Below are 26882 nucleotides of genomic sequence, written 5' to 3'. Positions count from 1 at the left end.
GCTACATGTACTGTGTTAAGCTGACTGAGACTTGTCATAGCACTTGCATATCATTGCTCTTTTGTTGATTCTGACTGCTTCCATTGTCCTCATTTGGATAAAAGTGTCTGCTAAATGACTAAATGTAAATCTCAAACTCCTCAATATGTGTGACTCAGCAGTGGTCCAGTATATGATAATATTACAGGATGTTTCTAAATGAATGCATTTTGTCAAGTCATGTGACTTACAACAGAAAACCCTGTTAATCAGAACTAATTCCACCGCAAATATCTAGCAGTATATCTATTAGTTTGCATGTAAAACCATGAAAATTGCATGTAGCAGAAGAAAAATACTGGACATTCAAATATATGGGCTGTAATCATTGTTGTATTTCTGTTTACCGTTTCTCACAAAGTGAAATAATTACAGTCCTTTTTCTCAGACAGAAAAGAAAATGTATTAAGCATTTGCTGAATAAGTGTCATCATCTACTTATTTATGCCTGAACATGAATATAATTTGTTGCCATAAAAATTAACTCTTGCAACAGAAAAAGTGCTCAATGTTGGAAGAGAGAAACATCTTTACTGCAGGCCATTCATAATGATGACTGGTTATTGTGTGTGATGAATCCTAAAGCATATTTGGCAAAATCTGTTGTTAGAAAAGAATACCTTCTTCTTAATAATAATAATGATGATAAAAACTAAAATAATGACATCATCCCTGTTGTAAACATAGGTACATCTAACCAATGATACATGTGAAATTACTTGCTTTATTTCAGTTGATTTGCTGTTATACTTCTGGATTTCTCATTGATTTCTCTTTTTTTAGTTGACAAAATAAGGCAAACTATAATGCTTTACTACAGTGTCTGATTTGTAGAGAACAGGAAAAAAATAAAAATGGCACTTTGTCTTTCTTAAATTATAATCATTTGGGAAAATCCCTACAGTACAAAAAAAGTGATATTTTTGCAAGAAAATGAACAAAGATATCTAGACAGTAATTGATTTTTAACTGCTTTACCTACTACAACACTTCTTGATTCAGTGAACGCTGTTGTAGCCCTTGGTATGGACCTTCTATTCTGATAGATTCACAGAGAGACTGTGCCAGTTAAACAAACATCAATCCTGAAAACATACATATGTATACAGTTTACAGTATTGCTTATGAACTGCACTGAGCTTGCAATGCTGTAAAGCAAATATTATAACAAAAGCTCCAGAGCAGAGATTTAAAACAAACAAATACATTGTAATTCAAAAACATAACACTGACAGTATCATAATACACATATTATTTGAAAATTACCACTTTTTAAATAATCATGTCATAGTAAAAAATCGAAAAGAGAATGTCTGTCATGTCAGTTTTCCAAAACAAAAAGAAAGAAAAGAAAAGAAAAGCCATGCAGATGGTCATTAAAAGTTTTCTCTTCTTTAAGAAAAGGCTCATCACAATATCAACATTCAATAAAATTCCTTCCAAGAAAAACAAAAGCAACATGATTTTAACCAATGTTTTGGCTTCTCCAAATGTAGAATGCACCTGCACAGCTTCACAGGTGATCTTGTCCATTAGAAATGACAACAGAAATCAATCCCCAAGTCCATCAAATGTCCATCACAGATAAACTTTGATTTCACTAGTCCAATTTCTCATACTGTGACAGTTTATTATTATTTTACAATAAAAAAATATATATATATTTCAGTTCTGAAGTAGTTTAGATAGTGGCTACAGGTAGACAGTCAATTTTCAAGTCCATCGCAAACTAAAGGTGCACTTCATTTATTAAAATAGAATTTATTTTCTATCAGTTATTAGAGTTTGTGAAATGTCCCACAGAGCTCACACAGCTTTAAGTCCCATCAGTATCACTGATTTCTGGATTCTCTCAGTGCTCTTCTGTATGTTGAGGCTCATTCTTCCTAAGGATGAAATCATACATATAGCTCATAAATAAAGTTGAGAAATACTGAATTTCATGGACATGAGAGACAAAAGTGTGACGTCTGTCATAAGCCTGAATTATAAGCAAAATCTGCCAGTTTTTGCCTTTTTCCCCTTTCTTGCCAGGTTCAGTAAATTACAGAGCAATTTTGTCAAAAGATGTTAGTTTATTTATGCATAACCAAATTAATATGAGCTCAGCATTCGGCATTTTATGATATCACAACCCAAAATGTTTCTGAACACCTCCTGAACTGTAGGTCTATGAGACCGAATGACTGTCAATACAGTCTTACCAGCAGGTACCGTTCTGCTATCGTCAATACTAAATATAAACCAAGTCAGATGATTTACTTTAAGGGGTTTGTTTCCTATATACATCCAGATGAACCAACCACTTCCTCTCGCCTGGATCACTCTGGGTGCTCTGGGTGACAAGTGATGGTTCTGGCTGGAGTATGCATATGCAACAGTATCTGCTATCCAACGTGACACATGCTGTTTCGAAGCTGGTCAACTAGCTTTTTCTCATCAAAACACAGAAACAATTGAGTCGCAAAGGCTCAGTGTAGGCATGTAGTGCTCAGACTGAGCTCAAGGTGAGGAGATCAAGTAAATTACTTGACTAATCGTGTCAGAATTAAGTACCTAAGGTAGAAAGGTCAGATTTGAAGACCCATGAAGAGGAGTTTGCTTTCCAGATATTAGCTTGTCCTCACTTACTGATAAAGAACGTAATTCACCCACTCTTTTGGATACAGACAGCAAGAAGGAAACAAGGCTGAGAACAGGCCAAACCCAAAGTTGTACTGTGGTTGTGAATGGATACTAAATCTGGACTTCACCTTAGAGAAGGTCAGCTCTCAGTGCTAATGGCCATCGGCAGCCCTGTTTCAGACGTAAGAGAAACAGAAACCAATGTGTGACAGTAGGGCTGTGGCAGAGTAGAGTCTGTAAAAGGCAATGAGTGTGGAAAATGGGTCAATTTTCTGATTTCTGATAGCTGTTTCCACTCTTAGTAACAAACGGAGGAGCAAGCCCAATTCCCAACAGTGTTCTGATCAGCTGATTTCATTGTGCCTTGTACAGTTTTTCCTTTGGGTTCAATAAAAGAATGTAGAATTTATTTCATCACCATTACCCTCTCCGTCTCACAATTTAGACCAGGGTTCCTCAAATCTGGACCTGGAGGGCCACTGCCCTGCATAGTTTACCTCAAACCTTGATCAAATTGACTTACCTATGATTTTCTAGGGATCCTGAAGACCATGATGAGCTTGCTCAGGTGTGTTTGATTAAGGTTGGAGCTAAACTCTGCAGGGCATTGGAAAGCTTTGAGGAATCCTGATTTAGACCTTGCTACAATGCTGTGACATGGGGGGATAGGTTCATTGCTATGGACTCCTCACACCTTGCTGGGATGGTTAAAAGTGTACCCGGTCTCCACCAAACACAACAGGCCCTTATAGACTTGAGGATTGAGCAAGAAGAGCACTGCTGCCTGCTCCTAAGGGCTAGGAGGGCTGGGCTCCAGACACAGTGTTCATTGTTCCTCAGGCCTTTGACCACTGCAATACACTAGATGCACTACACTACACCTGGTCTGCGCCCAGGGATGTTAGTGCCAGTCTTTCACACTCTACCGCTACCATACCACTGATGCCTGTCTCTGGAGCATTATATTTTGGCAAAATGCCTGCAACCAGAACCGAACTGAGGTGCAGCTTTGGGATTATTCCAGGCTTCACTGATGAACGATCTTTAGCAACAAGAACAGAGAAAGGAAGGTTGTACGCTCGTTGTACTACTGCTGCAGTCGAAGTATTAGCATGTGACATACAACATATGGTGTGATGTAGAATAGGTTCCAGTCTTGCTCCTGGGGGGCTAGTGTCCAGCAGAATTTAGTTCCAACCTGCCCCAACAGACTTACTGTACTTGGAAGTGTGTTTAATTAGGATTGAAGCTAAACTTTGCAAGACAGTGGCCCTCCAGGAGCAGAATTGGGAAACCCTTGATATAAAATCTTGAAGAAGAAAGTGAAGAAGAGAGAAAACCAACCCAGAAGACATCTCTCTTTGGACATCCAGCTGTGAAGAATCTGGAAGGTTTATCTGAGCATCTGGTGGTATCTCATCAGTGCTGAGAGTTTGAGCACATGCCTCCTGTAAGACATAGAGAATAGAATTTTTGGTGAAAAACTGAAACAGACTTTAGCAATAGACAAATCACATCCATACAGCTATGACACACAACCATTACCGAAGCTTCTGGCACATTGACTAATCTCTCTTTTGCAGTCAGGAGCGATGACTCTATTGAGGGGGCAGCTGCTGGGGACATGGTTTCCTGCTCCGGACCAGGAGTAGCACCTGTGGAAAGGGAATCAAATGAATTGGAATGATGCCTGTCATATGATAAACCTCAATCTTTGGTCGTAGTGTTTTAAACTCACAAGAATCAGTTGGGGATGGTGATACTGACGACTCTGAAGTCAATCTCAACTGTGAAAGATCAAGCTCACCACAGCAGTCCATTTCCTGTTTCACAGAGGACTGTGCAGCATCATGTTTGCTTGTGCAAATGTGAACAGCTATTGTTTCCTCCTGGGGGTCCTTGTTTAGGGCGTTCTTAGATCCACTTTCCTGTATGGTTGGTTCTACACAGTGCTGAGGGCTCATAATGTTTGACGAAGTCTCGGGAGGTTCACAGGAGTGCGGGCGCATGGCAGCTATGGGAACCAGACCCTGAAGCACTGCGGCTGGAATTGGATGCGCCCCCATGCCAACTGTCTGGGCTGGTACGAACGCCCATTGCTGCTGGCCCGTGGCTGGAGAGTGGAAGAGATTGGCCTGACCCCAAATCACAGGCTGGCCTCCAGGGAGCATCTGGGCCACCTGCAATGGTCCCTGAACCCCGAAGGCCATTGGAGCAGCCTGGGTAGCAAATGACTGTTGGGTCCAGTGAGCAGCTTGGATAGCACCCATGGTCATATAGCCTGAGAAATGCCAAAAATAGTTGAGAATAAGTTTTATTAATAGCAGTCATTTTAAAAATTATGTAAGAATCAGAACTTTGATTAAAAGATAAACTCTCAGGCAGTTGCTGTGTGTTACCTGAGGGCACAGCCGGTGGGCTAAAATGAGTGAAGAGTTCAGGATGGTGCTGACGTCGCCTCCTTCCAGGATCCAGTGTGATAGCAGGCGACGCTGGCATCTGTGATGACATGGATGCCATTTTGGATATGAGTTATTGTATCATAATAAACATTTGAGATGCACCACTTGATCCGACATAAATTAGACCCAGTTTTGGACGGTTTTTAAATTTTTTTACTTTAAAAAATGTGATTACTTGATTTGTGCAGGTCTGTTTCATGCAGCATAATTTCACAAAACTAAAGTCAGATCATTCTGGTTTTGCTATAAATAAAAAAAATAAATAAATAAATAAAAATACTTTTTTACTTATAATTATATACGTATGTATGTTTAAATAAATCTGGAATGAATGCATTTATGAAGAAAAAAGGAAAGTTCGTTGAAGTTTATGGTAACAAAAGTGGTTAACATTCAACCTGTTCTTTTTCATCAGTATTATTTGTGATTTGAATTTTGTGAATGGGAGTTCCTCTTTTGCTGTGCTATAAGCCGGGCTTCGGACGCTTTCACTTTCGAATTCGGATTCACTACCTTGTCACTTTTTAAAGAAAATATAATTGTCTGTTTTGCTTACATCTATTCACTGTTTAAAACTAAAACAGATGATTGAAAGATGGATTCATTGTTATTCTTAATTGAAAAGCACAACAACAATAAAACAGTAGGCTACAAACTAACTTATATAATGTAATTAACATAAACAAATAAGATGAGGCATGGCATAGGCTATACCAGAATGTTTAGCAAACACTGAGGAATCAAATAAATAAAGAACATTTAAAGAAAGCCTCCATAGTGTAACATGAGATAAACAGCAAAGACAAAACCAACATGTTCACCTTCTCTGGTTTAAGAAGCAGTCTTTTATTTTACTTTCGCTTGAAAACCAAATCCTCAGTCCAGTCAGCCATCGTTTCCTCAGTATTCGCGTCATTTTTGCCGCTCGTGCTGACGAGGCAAGAATAAACCAGGCTCTGCTCCCGAAGAGCTCGAATTGAAAGCGCCTCTCTCACTCTCTTCACGTGATCAGAAATCTTACTCCTGCTGCACTGTGCGGCGGCTCTGCAGTGGCGGCTTTATGCATGGAGTAGAGCAGACGTTTTGGAGCATGCACTGGCACAAATGCGACCACGTCAAATTTGAACTCGCACATACAGTAACTATCAATATCGGCATCAATATAATTATGAATAATCGGCTACCGGTATCGGCAGAGAAATTCAGTATCGGTGCATCTCTAATATACAGTATCTCACAAAAGCGAGTACACCCCTCACATTTTTGTATATATTTTATTATATATTTTCATGTGACAACACTGAAGATATGACACTTTGCTACAGTGTAAAGTAGTGAGTGTACAGCTTGTATAACAGTGTAAATTTGCTGTCCCCTCAAAATAACTCAACACACAGCCATTAATGTCTACTGGGCATGGAGTTCAACAGAGCTTTACAAGTTGCCACTGGAGTCCTCTTCCACTCCTCCATGACGACATCACAGAGCTGGTGGATGTTAGAGACTTTGCGCTCCTCCACCTTCTGTTTGAGGATGCCCCACAGATGCTCAATAAGGTTTAGGTCTGGAGACATGCTTGGCCAGTCCATCACCTTTACCTTTAGCTTTAGCTTCTTTAGCAAGGCAGTGGTCGCCTTGGAGGTGTTTTTGGGGTCGTTATCATGTTGGAATACTGCCCTGCGGCCCAGTCTCTGCTTCAGTATGTCACAGTACATGTTGGCATTCATGGTTCCCTCAATGAACTGTAGCTCCCCAGTAGCTCCCCAGCACTCATGCAGCCCCAGACTATAAGGCCTTTCGCTCCGCAGGAACCTTTTCATAGTACCCAAACTAATTGTGGAACTACCCACTTTTTGGCGTATTCGCACCGCGGGAACTAGGAACGGTTTTAGTTCCAGGAACTTCGTTTGGAGGAACTAAATTAGCTCCTACTTCAGAGTAGGCTGTAAAACAGTTCTAGGAACTATCTATGACGTAAGTGTACGCTGATTGGCTAAACGCGTATACTGTGTAAACATTGTATCATACTGAGAGCATTTATAAACGGCATTTACCTGAAGACTTTGTCTGCGGCGTTTTGTGCTTCTATCAGCCTCAATGAAATTTAACACTGCAAATTATTGTTGGAGATTCTTAGTCTTCCTTTCCGTTCTTTCAATCGCTTGACGTATACGCCGAAATTCCATGTCCATTATTGTGAAACCCGCGAGACACAACAAAAACACAGCTCCGATCACAGCATCCTCAATCCTCCTGTTGCTAACGTTGTTCTTCTTTGTTTATGTTGTTGAACGCCGCGTACAAATGACGTTGCTGTCGACCGGCTTACGTCACTTCTTATTACCCACTGTCGGTACGAATGCAACCCTTTAAATGGTACTGGGAAATCGTTTGCGCAAAATCGCCCCAGTACTTTAGTACTGTACTTTTAGTTCGGGAACTAAAGCAGTGCGAAAGGCCCTCATGACACTCCCACCACCATGCGTGACTGTAGGCAAGACACACTTGTCTTTGTACTCCTCACCTGGTTGCCACCACACATGCTTGACACCATCTGAGCCAAATAAGTTTATCTTGGTCTCCTCAAACCACAGGACATGGTTCCAGTAATACATGTCCTTAGTCTGCTTGTCTTCAGCATAGTGTTTGCGAGCTTTCTTGTGCATCATCTTTAGAAGAGGCTTCCTTCTGGGACGAGAAGCCATGCAGACCAATTTGATGCAGTGTGCGGCGTATGGTCTGAGCACTGACAGGCTGACCCCCCACCCCTTCAACCTCTGCAGCAATGCTGGCAGCACACATACGTCTATTTCCCAAACACAACCTCTGGATATGACGCTGAGCACGTGCACTCAATTTCTTTGGTCGACCATGGCGAGGCCTGTTCTGAGTGGAACCTGTCCTGTTAAACCGCTGTATGGTCTTGGCGACCGTGCTGCAGCTCAGTTTCAGGGTCTTGACAATATTCATATAGCCTATCCCATCTTTATGTAGAGCAACAATTCTTTTTTTCAGATCCTCAGAGAGTTCTTTGCCATGAGGTGCCATGTTGAACTTCCAGTGACCAGTATGAGAGAGTGAGAGCGATAACACCAAATTTAACACACCTGCTCCCCATTCACACCTGAGACCTTGTAACACTAACGAGTCACGTGGCACCGGGGAGAGAAAATGGCTAATTGGGCCCAATTTGGAAATTTTCACTTAGGGGTGTACCCACTTTTGTGGCTAGCGGTTTAGACATTAATGGCTGTGTGTTGAGTTATTTTGAGGGGACAGCAAATTGTAATGCCTTGTAGGCGCATTATTTTTACAATTACAAAATAATTTCAAGACAGCACATTCCTTAGCAGGAGTTAAGACTTCCCCTCCAGCATCTGCGTTTGACTGGCTGGCCAATTTCCTGCCCTAAATCTCCTTATCTCAGGAGACCTCTAAAAACCAGGATAAATTTGAGGGAACATCTGGTCATATTCCAGAACAGGACTTTACTGTGGGTTTCTTGTCATTTAAACGTAATTCAACCAGAAACAGGACAGAGACCTCTGGATCTGGACACGACCTCCTGACTGCTTAACATGTAATTCAATGATTGTATAGGAGAGACGTTTTTATGATGAGACTGGGCGTTGAAGTCTGACAGATACACACCGGAGTGACATTCCCATGACCTCCCGTTTCTCCCCAGCAGAGAAACCAGCCTTTTCTTCTTATTGGCAGAACAAAGAAAATTGGACCTTTATGTGTGTTTTCCGAAAGACAAATAATAATTGTTACTGCTACCAAAAGCAACATACTGTATATATAGACAATATATATATTGAGGTTGTGTGTTTATTTTATGTCTTTCATTTGCTTGGTGTGATTATTTAGAGGGTAGCATGTTAATCGATGCATTAACCCATGTAATATATAAAATTAATGTATTTACTTTGTGTATGCCGAATACCTGTTGTTTGATTTTGAATGAAAGCTAGTTGCGTCAGCAATAATTTGGTGTGGATGAAAGTTGACTTTTAGCATCATAATACATGATTACAACGTGAATAGAAATCTGTAAGGATATTCTTCATGTCACAGAGAAACCAACCAATTGCAAGAGGGCATCCCCAGTGACATCACGCGACGACGATACATTAGCAGCCAATCAGTCGGAGGTTCCCTCGGAGACCGCGCAGAAACACCTGATCAGCTGTCAGACTCAACTTAAAGCAAGTAATCAAACAATTCTCCACAATTCTGCTGGAAACTGGTTGAAGTAATTTAAGATCAAAGATAGACAAGTTCTCTGCTTGAAATTTCCCCAGGGCAAGTTTCAGTAAACTGGCATAAGAGTGCTATTCTAAGCTTTCTTCAAGTTCGTTGCCTGCAATGTTTGTGTTTGTGTGTGTACTTATTCTGTTTTGTGTTATTTTAGCTTAGTAGTATGGTAGAGTAGCAAATAAACTTTGATTTATAAAGAAATCTTCTGTCTGTGTTTGTGTGTGTGTGTGTGTGTGTGTGTGTATGTATATATTATATATATTTTTCATCTTGAGGTTTACTTACAGAAAGGATGTCTGGGGGGGTTGCCATGTCACCGAAAAGATCAAACTGGTTTATATTCTACAAGACAGTCAGGGAGGAAAATAAAGAAGATATAGTACTGGAAGACATTCCTCAACACAGATTATCTGAACAAGATCAGTGATTGTTTTTCTCAGTGTTCACGGAGAAAAGCAGCCCACAGTGGAATAGTTATTGATCTATCAGTGGGCCCAACAATGGAATAATGCTTCAATAGTGGAAATACAGTACTTAGATACTACACGTTATAGTGGTTATCAGATGAAGACATAATGACATGTCAACGGCACTAACAAGTGAAGGGAATCAGGCGACAAACATTAATAAAACAAAACAAAAGGTACAAGCAATGACGTGGATGATAACTAAAATGTATGACCATTTATCCAGAACCCAATGTGTATGCAAAACAAAGAAAGCCAACACAACAGTCATGTTCTATAGCAAAGCTAGCAAATCACACCAGAAGACTCAGGTGTTCAAAGATTCGGGCAAAATCAATGTTTGGCACGTGTGAGCAAACATTGCAGCAGGGACACTGATATTTAGCGATCGATAGGCTCCGACTGAATGAACAGACAAGCAATAACACTCTGTGAAATGGACTGATAACAATCATTTAACATGGATTCATTCTGGTGAAAGCAATGCTGTGTTTTGACTTCTATAGGTCTGTCTGGGGTTTTTTTTGTTAGGTTGTTGTAAATAATAAGCTCTGGGAATTTTAGGTAGACATCACTCTGAAAATGTCCACCATAATGTTTTCAAGCCAAACTTTATTTCTTTTGGTTTAAAAAAATAAGCAAATAAATAAATATCCTTGTCATTAATGCATTGCAATAGTCACATTAACTTTTTCTAAACCCCATGCAGTACATTCATACTAGAGGTGAACTCCCAAAACAAATCTCTGTTTGTTTTTCCCCTCATTCATTTCCCTTGTATAATGTCACATAATACTGAAAGATTCGTAACATGAACAACAATAACAAAGAAGTATTTTCAGTACATTGATCGATTTCTACGGAAGCGTATTGCATTCACTTGAGGAAAAAAAAACTACTCTGTTTTTCTGAATTAACGACTTAATTATCTCAGAATTACAAGATAATTTTTAAAGAAAAAAAAAGTTTTTGCTCTGTTTTTCTGAATTAACGACTTAATTATCTCAGAATTACGAGATAATTTTTCATGAAAAAAAGTTTTTGCTCTGTTTTTCTGAATTAATGACTTAATTTTTCATTAAAAAAAGTTTTTGCTCTGTTTTTCTGAATTAATGACTTAATTATCTCAGAATTACGAGATAATTAAGTCATTAATTCAGCAAAACAGAGCAAAAACTTTTTTTAATGAAAAATTATCTCGTAATTCTGAGATAATTAAGTCGTTAATTCAGAAAAACAGAGCAAATTTTTTTTTTCCATGAAAAATTAAGTCGTTAATTCAGAAAAACAGAGCAAAAACTTTTTTTTCCATGAAAAATTAAGTCGTTAATTCAGAAAAACAGAGCAAAAACTTTTTTTTTCATGAAAAATTATCTCGTAATTCTGAGATAATTAAGTCGTTAATTCAGAAAAACAGAGTAGTTTTTTTTTCCTCAAGTGAATGCAATACGCTTCCGTAGATTTCAACTTGCTTTGGGATTCAAAAAGCTTTACATTTTCTAAATTAAGAAAGGGGAAGAACATTGAGAGGTTTGTTTGAGGGAAAGTTGAGACATGAGAGAACCTACAGTCATAAGATGGTGTTTTGGAACGTCATAGATCCCGTCTTTCTGCTGACTTGTGGGGACCTAAAAATTATAGCAAGTTAAGAACACAGGACTACTGCTAAGCTTTAGTTATATTTATTTCTATGTGCACTGCATAATATGCTTGAGTACTGTATTTTTAAGCTCACAGAGAACTGCATGTTTCATTTGGGGAGATAATATTATAGGACAACTATTTTTAGATTCCGCTTTCTTTCTGATACTGTAACTGTAGAGATGTGGGCGAAGAGGGGAGTGGCTTAAGCAAGTACCTGGTAAACGCTCTCCTCTGATTGGTGGCCACGGAGGGGCTCGTTTCCAGCTTCAAACACAATGTACTACAAGGAGTTGGAAAAGAAAATGAGAAAGGCCCCGTATAGACCCAATCAGACAGCGGCAACACTAAGAACATTCAATGTTAAATATCGAGTATTTTTATCCAGAACAGTGAGAACTCTAGATTGAACCTTTTTGTTTCCACAGTATAGAAAATCAGTAATGGTATCTCAGTCATTTCTCAGTTGATTTAATGGAGAGCAAATATTTCCTAAAATCAGATGATCAGAGATATGATTTTCAAATATATATTTGTATCTCTATACTCTTAATGTATTACTAATATGTTTTTTTTCTCTCTCTCTCTCCACATTTTGGGAGCTGCTGTTCAAAGGTTTGGGGTCAGTAATAATTTGAAAGTTTTTAATGACGCGTCTTATGCTTATCAAGGCTGTATTTATTTGATCAAAAAATACAGTAGCAGTAAAATACAGTAGCAGTAAAAATACAGTAGCAGTAAAAATACAGTAAATAGCAGTAACATTGAGAAATATTATTATAACTTAAAATAACAATTTCTATTGTAATACTTCTAAATGATAAACAGTTAAAAAGAACAAGATTTATTCAAAGTAGAAATATTTTGTGACAACATACAATACAGTTTAAGAACTTTTTTTTTTTAAGATATTTATACTTTTATTCAGCAAAGATATGTTAAATTGATGTTTGTTTGTTTTTTAAGTAATAGTAAAGACTTACAGTTTACAACATTTTTTTAATAAATACTGTTCTTTTTAACCTTTTATTTATCAGAGAATCCTGAAAAGTATCACAGGTTCCAAAAACATATGAAGCAGCACAACTGTTTCCAACATTGAAAATAAATCAGCATATTAGAATGATTTCTGAAGGATCGTGTGACACTGGAGACTGGAGGAATGATGCTGAAAATTCAGCTGCACATCACCGGAATAAATTACATTTTACAATTATGCAAATAGAAAACAGTTGTTTTACACTGTAATAATATTTCACAATATTATGTTTTTTACTGTATTTTAGATCAAATAAATGCAGCCTGGATAAGCACAAGACACTATTTAAAAAACAAAACAAAAAAAAACATTAAAAATCTTACTGATCCCAAAATTTGAACCGTAGTGTACATATGAGTATAAGTTGATACAGAACTGAGAACTCCATTAATGCTGCCTACACATAATTTAAGCCCTGATCACAGCAGTTAATGGTGACAAAAGCCTGAAACTGAAGGCAAATCAGGACCTGTTCACATGAGTAACTATTGCCAAGTGTGAATTTTCACGGATGTGATCTGTGAGAAGCACCAATGCATTGCCCAAGAGACATTTAGCAGGTTAAATATCTAGACCTGTCTGTGATCCAAGTCCTGCAGGGTGAAATGTGTTTGGGCTGGTATTGACATTGCAATGACAGACTGTTGTGTAAATGCGAAAGAACAGCAATCCAACAACTTTTACAGTCATATGGTCATATGGCCGGCATACATCTCATGAGCTATGAATGAGTAATAAAATCTGATAATGTAATAAAAATGTAATTTATAATAATACTACAATTACTATTTCAACAGGCACCCCCCCCCCCCCCCCCCAACCACCACAAACTGGTGCAACAGCTTCAAAACTACGAACCAAGCTACTTCATCCAAACTAAAGCAAGACATTTTGAGAGCTTCTATCATAGGGATTCTGATTGGAGATTAATCTGGATGTTAAACTGATGGTTAAAGTTGTCTGTATTCAGTGTGAGCGAGAGAGCACTGGGTTCATCGTACAGTGGAGAAAAACTATTTGATCCCCTGCTGAATTTGTACGTTTGCCCACTGACAAAGAAATTATCAGCCTATAATTTTAAGGTTTATTTGAACAGTGAGAGAATAACAACAAAAAAATCCAGAAAAACGTGTTTCGAAAAAGTTATAAATTGATTTGCATTTTAATGAGTCAAATAAGTAATTGATCTCCTCCCAGGTGTCCTTTATACAGGTAAGGAGCTGAGATTAGGAGCACTCTCTTAAAGAATCAATCAATCAATCAATCAATCAGATTCCAAACTCTTCACCATGGCCAAGACCAAAGAGCTGTCCAAGGATGTCAGGGACAAGATTGTAGACCTACACAAGGCTGGAATGGGCTACAAGACCATCGCCAAGCAGCTTGGTGAGTAGGTGACAGCAGTTGATGCAATTATTCGCAAATGGATGAAACACAAAATAACTATCAATCTCCCTCGGTCTGAGGCTTCATGCAAGATCTCCCCTTGTGGAGTTTCAATGATCATGAGAACGGGGAGGAATCAGCCCAGAACTACACGGGAGGATCTTGACAATGATCTCAAGGCAGCTGGGACCATAGTCACAAAGAAAACAATTGGTAACACATTACGCCGTGAAGGACTGAAATCCTGCAGTGCCAGCAAGGTCCCCCTGCTCAAGAAAGCACATGTACAGCCCGTCTGAAGTTTGCAAATGATTCAGAGGGGAACTGGGTGAAAGTGTTGTGGTCAGATGAGACCAAAATCCAGCTCTTTGGCATCAACTCAACTCACCGTGTTTGGAGGAGGAGGAATGCTGCCTATGACCCCAAGAACACCGTCCCCACCATCAAACATAGAGGTGGAAACATTATGCTTTGGGGGTGTTTTTCTGCTAAAGGGACAGGACAACTGCATTGCATCAAAGGGACGATGCACGGGGCCATGTACCATCGGGGCCAGGGCATTGAAAATGGGTCGTGAATGGGTATTCCAGCATGACAATGACCCAAAACACACGGCCAAGTCAACAAAGGAGTGACTCCAGAAGAAACACATTAAGGTCCTGGAGTGGCCTAGCCAGTATCCAGACCTTAATCCCATAGAAAATCTGTGGAGGGAGCTGAAGGTTCGAGTTGCCAAACGTCAGCCTCGAAACCTTAATGACTTGGAGAGGATCTGCAAAGAGGAGTGGGACAAAATCCCTCCTGAGATGTGTGCAAACCTGGTGGCCAACTACAAGAAACGTCTGACCTCTGTGATTGCCAACAAGGGTTTTGCTACCAAGTAATGTCATGTTTGCGAAGGGGTTAAATACTTATTTGACTCATTAAAATGCAAATCAATTTATAATTTTTTTTAAATGTGTTTTTCTGGATTTTTTGTTGTTGTTACTCACTGTTCATATAAACCTAGCATTAAAATTATAGACTGATAATTTCTTTGTCAGTGGACAAACATACAAAATCAGCAGGGGATTAAATAACCCCCCCCCCCCCCCCCACTGTATCAGAGAACATCCAGTATATAGGGCTGTTTATGACTCTCCACAGAACATATAGACAGAACCACAAAATATGACTGCATATCAATACACTGGCAATGACTGAATGGTTAACAGAGGTTCTGTGAGCATCAACTGCAAAAAAATATCAACAACACTTAAATGGAGGAGTTAAATGATAATAAAATCAAGTCTAGAATGTCAGTTCTTCATAAAATCAGGTTAAGCTCGTGGTAAATGAGTTCGCTCACCTGATACACTGGATCATCAATCTCATCCTCCAGAATCGTCTGTGTCAGCCATTAAGAAAAACAGGCATTTTAGTGTTATCAACGAAATTAGAGCAAACCAAAAGAAATATAAAAACCGAGAATCATCAGAAATGAACAACTCTTATGTTTAAAAACAGAAAAGAGGACAATGATGTAAAGAAAAGATATACGTATGTGAAGTTTTTTTTTGGCCATAAAAAAATGTTGTTACTACAACTATGAAACTAAAAGTTACTGAGCAGCTAACAGATGCACAGCTTTGAATAATATTACTACATAAAACAAAGGAAAATTACCTAGGCTAACACATTTGAAATTTTGACTCAATATTTATGATATTAACACATTTTAAATGTTTTTCTGATACAACATTTGGTGGTGAAAATTTAATTAATTTAATTAAACACCACCAAATATTGATCAAATATATTAAAACACACTTATTGAAAAATGTTTAAGAGATGCATAATGTATGGTAAGTTAGAACAGCAAGAACTGCAACCGGTGACAAACAATAACAATAGTGTGAAATAATCAACTAACAACGACCAATTATTTAGCCCTCAAAGGTCAATAAATATAATTATTGGCAGCAGCTATGTGCAAATAGTGATAAATTCTATTCACACTATTTAAAATGTCAGTATTTTCTTTGCAATAAGTGTAAATAGTAGTTAGATGCTACTTAAACTACAAATAGTGGTAAATATCTACACCTCAGTATTATAGTACATTAAAAAACAGTATGCAATAATTACGTATTGAGTGCAAATGATCATTTTTATTAAAATTATTATATAAAAGTCCTCCCTACACCTACCTCTAACCCTACTCTATAACACCCGTGAGGCACTTTATTTTCCACTTTTCGAATATTTCCTTCATTTTTATTGATCATTAATGCCTTTCAGATGTGATATCACCAGTAAAGTATGGAGTGCCACAAGGATCTGTCCTAGGTCCTCTGTTATTTTCAATATATATGTTGTCCCTTGGTAATATTATCAGAAAATACAGGATTAGTTTTCAATGTTATGCTGATGATACAACTATATATCTCAACAAGAGTGTGCTAACAGAGTGTGTTAAAAACATAAAAGATTGGATGACCAATAATTTTATCCTATTAAATTCGGATTAGAGAGAGATATTACTTATTGGACCAAAAAACAGTACACAGTATATCTTGTATTTTGTCTCTTATTAATCTCTTACAATTTGCAACTAGACGGATGTACTGTTACGTCCTCTACAGTCAAAAATCTGGGTGTTATATTTGACAGCAACTTGTCCTTTGAAAATCATATTTCCCATGTTACAAAAACAGCATTCTTCCAACTTAGAAACATTGCCAAGCTTCGAAACATGTTACCTCTTTCTGATGCAGAAAAGCTAGTTCATGCATTCATGAGCTCTAGACTGGACTATAATGCACTGCTAGCTGCTTGTCCTGCATCTTCAACAAGCTACAGATAGTCCAAAATGCAGCAGCTAGAAAATATGATCTTATTACCCCAAATTACCCCAATCTCTGCACTGGCTACCTTTTAAGTTCTGTATCAGTTATAAAATATCACTACTTACCTATAAGGCCCTTAATGGTTTAGCTCCTAACTAGTTTTCTAGCTCGCTACAATCCAATCCGCTCCCTAAGGTCGCAAATCTCTGGACTTTTGGTAATACCTAGGATAGCGAAGTCCACTAAAGGAGGTAGAGCTTTTTCACATTTGGCTCCCAAACTCTGGAATAGCCTTCCTGATAACGTTCGGTGTTCAGACACACACTCTCTCTGTTTAAATCTAGATTAAAGACACATCTCTTTAGCCAAGCATTCATACAATGCATCTCATAATCTTGTACTGCAGTTATATCTGATCAAATGTACATTATTATTATTCTTTAGTTTGGGTTGAACAAATCATTTTTGCTTGGTTGGAACAGCAGCTACGCTAATTATGTCTCTATTTGTTTCTCTGTTTCTGTTTCTGTAACTAGGAATTACACAAGCTTTAGTCTGGATCCAACCTTTAAAAGATATGAGATGACCGAACACCTGAGAAGAGATGACGCCTACCCCTCAGAGGACCTCAGTTGACGCTAACCCTGAAACAACATACAGAACTACCTAATTTTGCTATAAGTTTGATATAATCATTACTGTTAATAGTGTTCATCGTCTGTTTGATTACGTCATTAACTGATTTTTTGCCATATGTACATCAAATTGACATAGTCACCACTGATAAGCTACAACTAAATATATTGGGGAAACTTAATTTCCTGCAGAGCTGCTTTGCAATGATTTGTATCGTGAAAAGCTCTATACAAATAAACTTGAATTGAATTGAATATGTGTGATGTGAAAAGGGAAAAGAACAAGTTCGGCAAAAGGTGGATTCGAACTTAAAATCACGTCAAAAGTTACCACTTTACTCCTGACACTGCTGCTGTTGTTGTTTTACTGGCGTCTTTTGTAATGTCGATTAGCCCAACCACATGTTGGTATATAGTATATAAAAATAAAAATATTTCATTGTACCTTGAGCTTATTCAGTAGAGCTGCTTTCTTTGTGTCTCGGGAAATTCAATGTAATGCAGGTTCCTTTGTCAAATGTGCCAACGTGACTTTTTGAAACAGACTGTCTTTATCTAAAATGATTATAATAACCTAATATTAATGCAACAAAGGCAATGCACTTAGTAATTGTGAGTTTTTTTTAAATAGTCTATTCTATTTCATTATTAAAATCCCTTTTCACATTCTTCTTGAGTCAGGATAGTCCAGTTGAGAGGGGCTCAATAAGTTTTACAGCAATTGTGGCAGAGGAAAGGGCTGTTTAAAACACCCTCTTACATTATCAGTGATTTCTGTTTCATACGATGGACAACAGAAACTTGAATTAGAATTTGATCCTAAAGAGTCACTGGCTATTTATTTTTTTTGAAGAAAGCCTTGCTCTTGTTTGGCTCTTACCTGGTAGATGGCTTGTTCACAGTGCTTGTCTTTCTGAGCCTTTTTCTGTGACTCCTCCTTCTGTTTGATGTCATAGACGAGGGTGAAAAGGTCACGCAGGTCCAGTATGACTGGCTCTGCCTACGAGAGGATAACTGAGGTTATAGCATTTAACTGGCATGAGAACAGTTGGAATTAAGCAATATTAAGAGCTATGAACACTAACTGAATGGCTGGTCTTGATTGCAACAAACTTGTGGTTGCCTTTTTTTCCGCAGACATAGCCGAAGGCGCGATGGTCCCTTGTGTCTTTGGCAATGTAGGAGATTTCATGTACAGAGTGGTGGTGCTGTAAGACCTGTGGATCACACCATTCTGTATGTCAAAATCAGTCATATTATACCATTTTTCATGCAAAAAGTGTGCTTATATGGATAGTCTCTTACGCAAATTAACCACGGTTTTATTATAGTAAAATTGTAGTAACCATGTTTTTTGGCGTATTGACTACCATTTGTATAAACACAGTTTTACTACAAATACCATGGTTAAACTATGGTTAGTGTTGCAAGACTATGGTTAATTTGTGGTTACCATGGTTTAACTATAGTAACCATGTTTTTTTGGTTTTATTTGTAGTAAAATCATGGTTAATTTTCGTAAGGGGTGTCTGTTTACATCCTTATTGGCAAAGTCTATTTTCTCAAACTCCATCAAGCGCCTGCCTGCAGTCCAGATCTGGCCCTACTGAAAATGTATAGTGCATCATAAAGGAGGAGTATCAGATGACAATGGACACGGGCTGTTGAATGTCTTCAGTTTTTTATCAAGCAAGAAAGGGTAAATATTGCGGTTGCAAAACTGCAACAATTAGAGAGAAACAATCAGTTCAATCAAACAAGTCTAATTAAACTGAAAAGTGATGTAACACCGTGGTAAACATGCCTTCCTTCCCAGCTTTTTTAAAGTGTGTTGCAAGTGTGTCTTTTTGTCAGCAGAAGTGAGAGAAAAGTGTTTATAATGTTTAAAATATGGATATTTTTCTTACAAAAACGCATCAATTCGCTACAGGAGGCCTTTATTTACACCCTGGAGTCATGTGAGAAATGTTTTATTATGGATGAATGCACTTTATTTGACTTCTTTTGGACTCCTGAAAAAAACAAAAAACCACCCGCCCAGTGCAATTAAAAAGACTGGAATAGCCAGGACAATTTTTAATATAACTCCGACTGGATTCATCTGAAGAACGAAAGTCATATCTTGCATGCCTTGAGTATAACATGGGCTAATTTTTATTTTTGGATATATTTTGGATAAGTCAATATATTTGCTACTGAAAAGCAACATTAAAAAAATTTTTTCAGCAGTAAATTTTTTAAGTAGTTAAATTAAGATGGTGTTTACACCACATCGTTTTCAACAAAAAATTAAAACTTTATGCATTTTGGCCATTTATTTTCACAACTGCTGGCATTTTTAGGACAATTGTGGTCATGTAAATGTAACATCTTTGCTGGTGCTGCTGGGCTTTTTAAAAATTATATAAATGTTAAGTCAAAACATTCTTAAAGTAATGATGTTTATGCAATATTGTTAAAACATTTTTAATTTTTGATATACGTTCTCATAATGCTGAGGGGAAAGAAATGTCCTTTGAATGCCCTCAGGACGTTATTTTTACTTGATGAATGTTCCTATAACGTTGAGAGAAAACGTTAGCATGTAAAAAATAAATGTAACACTCTGGGTGAAAATAAGGTTAGTAGAATGTTGTAAGAAACATTTTAGTAACCTTTAAATAACGTTTTAAATACAATAAGAAAACTGGACATTTTAACGTTCTCAGAATATTAAAAATCAGTGTTCAGATAATATTTTATTACATAATATATATGTATTACATTCAAATAATATTATATTTTAGGTGAAAATAAAGTTAGTAGAAATGTTTTTGTAACTTAAATATCATAATCATGACAAGAAAATTTGAGCATTTTAACATTTTGGCAACATCAGAGCAATATCAGATATCAGAGCAGTGTTTAACTGCACAACGAGGATCACAGTTAAACAGATTTAGGATTTGCACACTTGCAGAATACACTTACCCCTGATCTCTCATCATAAATCTGGATTCCACCAAAAGACACAGTTAAGAAAATCCTCTGTTTGTGGCTCCCTTTTGACCGCGCTGAAGCAGCAATTCCCTGTAGCATACACAGAGAATAAATGAGGGAGAGAAGAATTAAAAGCAAGCATGAATGGAAACGTCTGCAGTAAAGGCAAATTCTCACTTTATTAGCAATATGTTGCCATAGTTTGCATAGAGTTTGCATTGCTCAACTTTTCATTTGTAAGGTCACTTTTGATACTTTTAAGCACTTCTAAATGTGAAAGATGTGTCTAGTTTGCTAATTTTCTCAGACTTCTGAAGATAAAAAAGAAAGTCATCATGCTGGGTGAAGTCTTTGAAGCAGATGTTCTCATTTTATTAGCCTTTTGTTCTATAATGAAATTCTAAGCACGTTCCATGGTCACTTGAAGCAGGTTTGAAAACGTAACATCTTTCTCAAGGCAATACTGAATAGCTTGACTACAATATACACATGCAATGCATTCGGAAAGTGTTCAGACCCCTTAATAAATGCATTTATTTTTTGCTTTGTGAAACAAATAAAGGAGTCTGAATACTTTCTGAATGCACTGTGGGTGGCTTCCAATACCAGCGGTCTTGCTTACTCTTAGCGAGTTTATTGAGGGAAAACTCTTAGTTAATAGTGATATTTGCTTGAAGGACACTGACATAGTCGAAATGCACCATCAGAGAAGCGATGATAAAAAAGCACCAATTCAGGCAATGATTTTGTCCCTCCTACAAAAACAAATAACTCAATAAATCATGTTTTTTATAAAGTTTTCATGTTTTTATTGTGTTAGTTAACCGTATTACGTATAACCGTTTTACTTAATCAAAACATCCCAACTGCAGTTTGATTGAGATTACTTGAATACACAATGAAAAAACATGATTTTTGAAAATTGTATAAAACAAAGTTATCTGTTTTTGCATATGAACTCTTCGTATGTTCATTTCATGCTTTTAAGAGCAATATAATGTATATTTCATCCATGAGATGTGCATTTGCATTTATTCATTCACCAGATGTTTCTTCTTCTATCCAACGTGACTAACAAATGCAGAACATCAGAAGCTTTGTATTTAATCTGTGTGAGACAAAGCATCGTCCTGCTGTCTTTGATATCCTAACACAGCTTTACTGAAGCAATCACACTTCCTGCTCTTTGAGGACTCTTTACCTTCAGCTTCATCATGGAGTCCTGGCACAGCTTGTCTCCGCGTGTGGCCGTCACATCATCAATCCCAATCAGCTTGGCCTTGTAACTGACGCCGTCGCCCCTGAAGCGCTGAATCAGGGCCTGCTCGCTGCGATCCCGACCTGAACAAACACCACAGAGAGCCGAGTGAGACTGCAGTTCAGTCAAGATGAAAACCATAGTCATTAACGCTTAGAGCATGTTATCCTGGAATATTTGCACGTGAGCACAAGGTCATTGTATGGGAAGTGTTCCAAAATACAGCACAGCAATTCCATAGTTCATAAATATAAATTAAATTCAAAATTAACAAAACAATAAAAAAAAATATCTGGATTACTTTTAAGACAGTACATATGTGACTCTGGACCACAAAAGCAGTCATAAGGGTCCATATACATCATCTGAAAGCTGAATAAATAAGAGTTGCACCATTGATGTATGGTTTGTTATGATAGGACAATATTTAGCTGAGATACAACTATTTGAAAATCTAGAATCTGGGGGTGCAAAAAATATCAAAATATTGAAAAAAAATTAAAAGTTAATTTAAACTTAATTTAATGAAAACTTAATTTAAAGTTATGCAAATGAAGTTCTTAGCAATGCATATTACTAATCAAAAATTAAGTTTTGATATTAAGTATATGATTTACGGTAGGAAATTTACAAAATATCTTCACAGAACATGATCTTTACTTAATATCCTAATGATTTTTGGCATAAAAGAAAAATCGATAATTTTGAGCCATGAATAATAATATACAATAAAAAAGCCTGTGTTTCATTATAAAGGTGAAATCTGAAAATGCTCTGCTGAAAGCCACTTCTTCGCTCAATATTTTGGTCTATTCTCAGATGACAACGTAAATCTTTTGGATCTGTTGAAATGAAAGTAGATCAGTGAATCTCCTAGAGGAGCATGTGTGAGCCGGCAAATGTTCAGCGGCTCTGTGAGAGCAGGACAGATGGCAGCATATGGGGAGGAGGACGAGAGTCTCCAGACGCACCAATCTGTCAAGAGGCTGACACAGAAACCCATTGACCTTTCAACCCCCGAGAGACAAATGACCAGATACGCCTCATATTTAATGCAGAACATACAGTATGGTTTATTATGAATCAGACGACAGTGTTCCAAAGAGTGTTAGGATGCATATAAAATTATGCTTTTGCAAACTTTGTTCAAATCAATGTTTTAGTCTTTGATAAATGATCTTTTTTAAAAACCTGACACACTGAACTAGTAGAAAACAAGAAAAGAAAAACACACATAATACATAGTTATGAGTTATAACAACTTCTAATGTATTTTCAATATTACAGCTCTTTTTCAACTGCTTACACACACTTTTCAAACTTCAAATCCAAGAATTGCACACAAAAAAATGCTAAATTTCTCACATCTCTTGCAAAATGAAGCACTGCATTCAAAATATCACAAACACATCTCAAAAGCAAATACCTTTGCCATAATATTAATTCCTGTTAGATTTCTGTGTTAGAATTGTGTGTTGTGTTTTGCAAAACGAGTCAATTAGTGCATGGTTTTGCAGATTTGGTGTGTGCTTCTGTTGTTTGAGTGTCATCTTTCAGAAACTGTGTGACAAGGAAAGATGTTGTGTGCAAGCAGTTGGAAAAAAACTGTTATATAGCTTTGTGAGTCTGAGATTAATTCTATTCAAAATTAGCCATTATAGGGTACAACGGAGTAAAAGGCGCCTTTGATATTATTTTCCTCTAAACCACTAGATGTGGGGTAGCACTTTCCAAAACATTTGCTTTTCAAGATGCATGTGTATATGTGTCTGATCTTTGACTCGATCGCGCGCAACAGTGCAAAGTTGATTCTGTGCTTACTTGAGCTAATATTTGATGTTATTTAAAATGCTGTAGATTTAAGAAGCAAATGAGAATCGCTAAAATTAATGCAAATATTTTGAGACAAAAATTTTCAGTTTTGCTTAAGATAATTAAAGCAACAGCTTTTAAATAACGAAAGAATGTGTAAAAATATGGTATTTGGGGTAAAAAGCGCCCCTGCTGTTGAGGTTAAAGATGCAGTAATTAACATAATAATTAATAGATGGCTGACTTTTCCATTTATTCACATGACATGGTTAGATTCAGATGGTAAATATCATATAGGCTATTATGTTGTTATAAATATCATATATATTATGTTTGTGTCCATATTAGAGATAATCACCATATTTAAAAACATGATATTAATCATATCATATAATAAAATATAATTTGTTGTTACTACTGTAAATATATTTTCAATTATTATTGGATCTCCTTCAATACTTTAAGGACTTTATTAAAAATCCAAATGACTAAAAGTCCAATATTAGTTATTAAAAGTCCAAATGAAACACACGGAGAACAGGAAGGCAGATGAAACTACTAACAAACATTGATTGACCAACTAACAAAGGAGTTAACAAGATAACAAGACACACCTGGGGAGACTAATCAAGAATAAAATGGACAACAAACTGACTACAAAAGACACAGGAAACAGGAAATGACATTAAAGTCCAACACATGTAACACTAATGCAGTCACTGACCTTGCAGGCAAAGAGAGTCGATCAATAAATGGGAGATTGTTGTCACTAAGTGGGACTTGGATATTCTGCTTTGATAAAAGGAGGCCTGAAAGGTTTGAGAGCATCTGCTGAGGATGAAGAGATCACCAGGTGGTTCCACAAAATAATATTCATTCATGATAACTGAGTCACAATCTAAGTAGAATACACTAACTGGTGCCCTTTGCTTTATTAAGTATGTAAAGCTTTATTTAAATAGATGTATAATATATTTTATTCATATAGTTTAAAAAAAAAAATGTATATTTGTAAAGTGATATACAGAAATGTCTTGTAATAATATAAACAGTCAAATAAAATAATAGAATGTGTTTGTATTTTCTTTGCACTGAAAAGAGCAGCGTGAATATTCTGCCCAATATCTTGTTTTGTGGTTGTGATTTATAGGGAGCTAAAATTTGTTAAAATAATAACTACATTTTACTTGTGTATTATATCAATTGGATACATTTTTAAAAGGACATATGCAATATGTGTATGTGAAAATCATCAGCTTTTTTGTATGGTGCTTCAATTTATGATGACACCAAAAATGTCATTTTTGAGGTGGACTGCAGTCAACAGGTGTATCTGATCTGGTATCACATGTTTAAATATGATGAAAGTGTTTCAGTGTGCTCAACCCAGACTGATATTTCTGTTGCTGTTCATTCAGAAGCCGTGGCTCATTTACTACGACTTTGACATTCAGCCGGAACTGCCATACGTTACTGTGTGTGTGTGTGTGTGTGTGTGAGTGTGTGTGTGTGTGTGTGTGTGTGTGTGTGTGTGTGTGTGTGTGTGTGTGTGTGTGAGTGTGTGTGTGTGTGTGTGTGTGTGTGCATGTTTATGTGGTTTATGAGGACACAAATTTGTATAATGACATGGGTATGACAGAGGTATTACAATATGAAGGTGGTTTATGAGGACACATACTAAATGGTGTTTTTTTGAAAATCTAAAAATGCACAAAGTCTCCTGTGAGGGCTAAGTTTAGGTGTAGGGTTGGTGTAGGGCAATAGCACACACAGTTTGTTCAGTATAAAAACCATTACGCCTATGGAGAGTCCCCATAAACCACAAAAACCAACATATGTGTGTGTGTGTGTGTGTGTGTGTGTGTGTGTGTGTGTGTGTGTGTGCTACATTTCACATGGATTTCTGTCAGCAAGCAGCGGTTGCTATGGAGATGGAAAAAATTCATGGTTGAGGCAATTTCATTTATCATTTATGGGCAGAGAGAGCAGAACACAGGTATACTGAATCTCTCATCAGACACAACATCAAAACGTAGAAATTATTTTCAATTTGTTTTTCAATTTGAACACAGAAAAGAATATCAAGTAATGCCAATGTACACAATACAGTACCTGTACCAATACATACAGTAAACTCATTAAGTGATCGAGAACTTCAGCATTTCTCTCATCAGGCATGAAGCAAGTTTTTTGCAGGGGTACAGTTATATATTCTCCCTCAATGACACACACAATCCTACAGTCATTGTCAGACATATCCAACTCCAAATCCTTGACAGCTTCTAAGCACCCTCATCACCCAATCTCACCTAAATACTGAACTCGATTTTTACATTTCCTAAACAAAATGTGAGTAGTCAGGTCTTCGAGTATGAGCATTTAAATTGAGTGTATCCAAAAAATGAGGCATGCTTTCGCTTATGCATAACAATTATTTTAGTGAAATGGCTGAGCCTAAATGCTAGAATAAAGTTCCTGAACAGTTAGAATAACGGAGAAAAGCTTTGCTCAAACTAAATCTAAAACTAGTTTTTGTAAGTGCACTTCTGTATGTAGCAGGTTATTGTGGGCAAATTACCTGTCAGCTTCTGTCCATACTAATAAAATATATGGTGTATAAACCTAAAAATGCATCACAGGTCTATTCTGATCCAAATCCAATAAAAATACTAAAATAAATACTAAATAAATAAACATACAAATACACACAAACTTTGCACAAGTTAATTTTCACAAACTACCCTTACCAAAGCACATTCTCTCAACCATGCGTTCCTTAATCAAATTCATTTTGACGCGTGAGAGATGGCAGATGACAACAGATGTATGGATTACTGTGTTGTATATGAATTACACTAGTTATGTAGTGACATGCAAGCTGGTTTGATGCCATCCGCACTTTCAGCAAAATAAAGAAAGAAAGAAATCTTGTGGACCGACCTCGTTTTCTGGACTCCTTCTTGACGCTGAGTTTGACATCTGCTTGAAGTTCTGCCTCTGTTGACATCCTCCCGAGTCTCTGTTCCTCTCAGTAGCATGTGGATGCTTATCCTGTAGGATCCTCTAGTCTTCTGAGGCAAATTCACAACGCTGGCGTATTGAGAGTTACGTCCAGTATTGAGACAGAACGAACTGCTCCAGTTAGTGAGATGGTCTGTATTTGTTCTGTGTATTCCTGTAGTGAAGTTTAACAGTGCTCCTCGGATAGTTTCGCAGCATTGTTTTTTATCAGCGCTGGGCTGAGACACTGTGGAGAAAGACAGAAATAAAAGAGGTGTTTATCACAGACTGTACGGATGCTGCTGTTACACGTGTAATGAAATTAAAGTCTTTTCCCTGTCAACTAAGCTAAACATCTAATTTCTGGTTTGAGAAAAGAACCATCAAGTCAACTGATTTTCTTTATTCACCCGATAAAGTATCTGAATTATCAACAATTATCAACAAT

At 37.1% G+C, this 26882-nt stretch overlaps 1 protein-coding gene across 1 annotated transcript; it reads right to left on the bottom strand.

The window, feature by feature from the left end:
- Nucleotides 1–3624: 3624 nt before the first annotated feature.
- LOC306881615 (disabled homolog 1-like) lies at nt 3625–26441 on the bottom strand (the record flags this gene model as incomplete). The annotated part of the gene is made up of 14 exons (XM_079435782.1): nt 3625–3706; nt 4009–4112; nt 4210–4319; nt 4472–4945; nt 5064–5163; nt 9675–9731; nt 11425–11484; nt 11715–11780; nt 15271–15309; nt 18266–18385; nt 18471–18602; nt 20356–20454; nt 21566–21705; nt 26375–26441. The coding sequence occupies 14 exons, from the start codon at nt 26439–26441 to the stop codon at nt 3625–3627; spliced, it is 1650 nt and encodes a 549-aa protein (XP_079291908.1).
- Between the last annotated feature and the right edge of the window lie 441 nt (nt 26442–26882).

Source organism: Barbus barbus, assembly GCF_936440315.1.
Source record: "Barbus barbus genome assembly, chromosome: 15".
Classification (NCBI taxonomy): Eukaryota; Metazoa; Chordata; class Actinopteri; order Cypriniformes; family Cyprinidae; genus Barbus; species Barbus barbus.
This window is presented reverse-complemented; position numbering and strand designations above follow the sequence as displayed.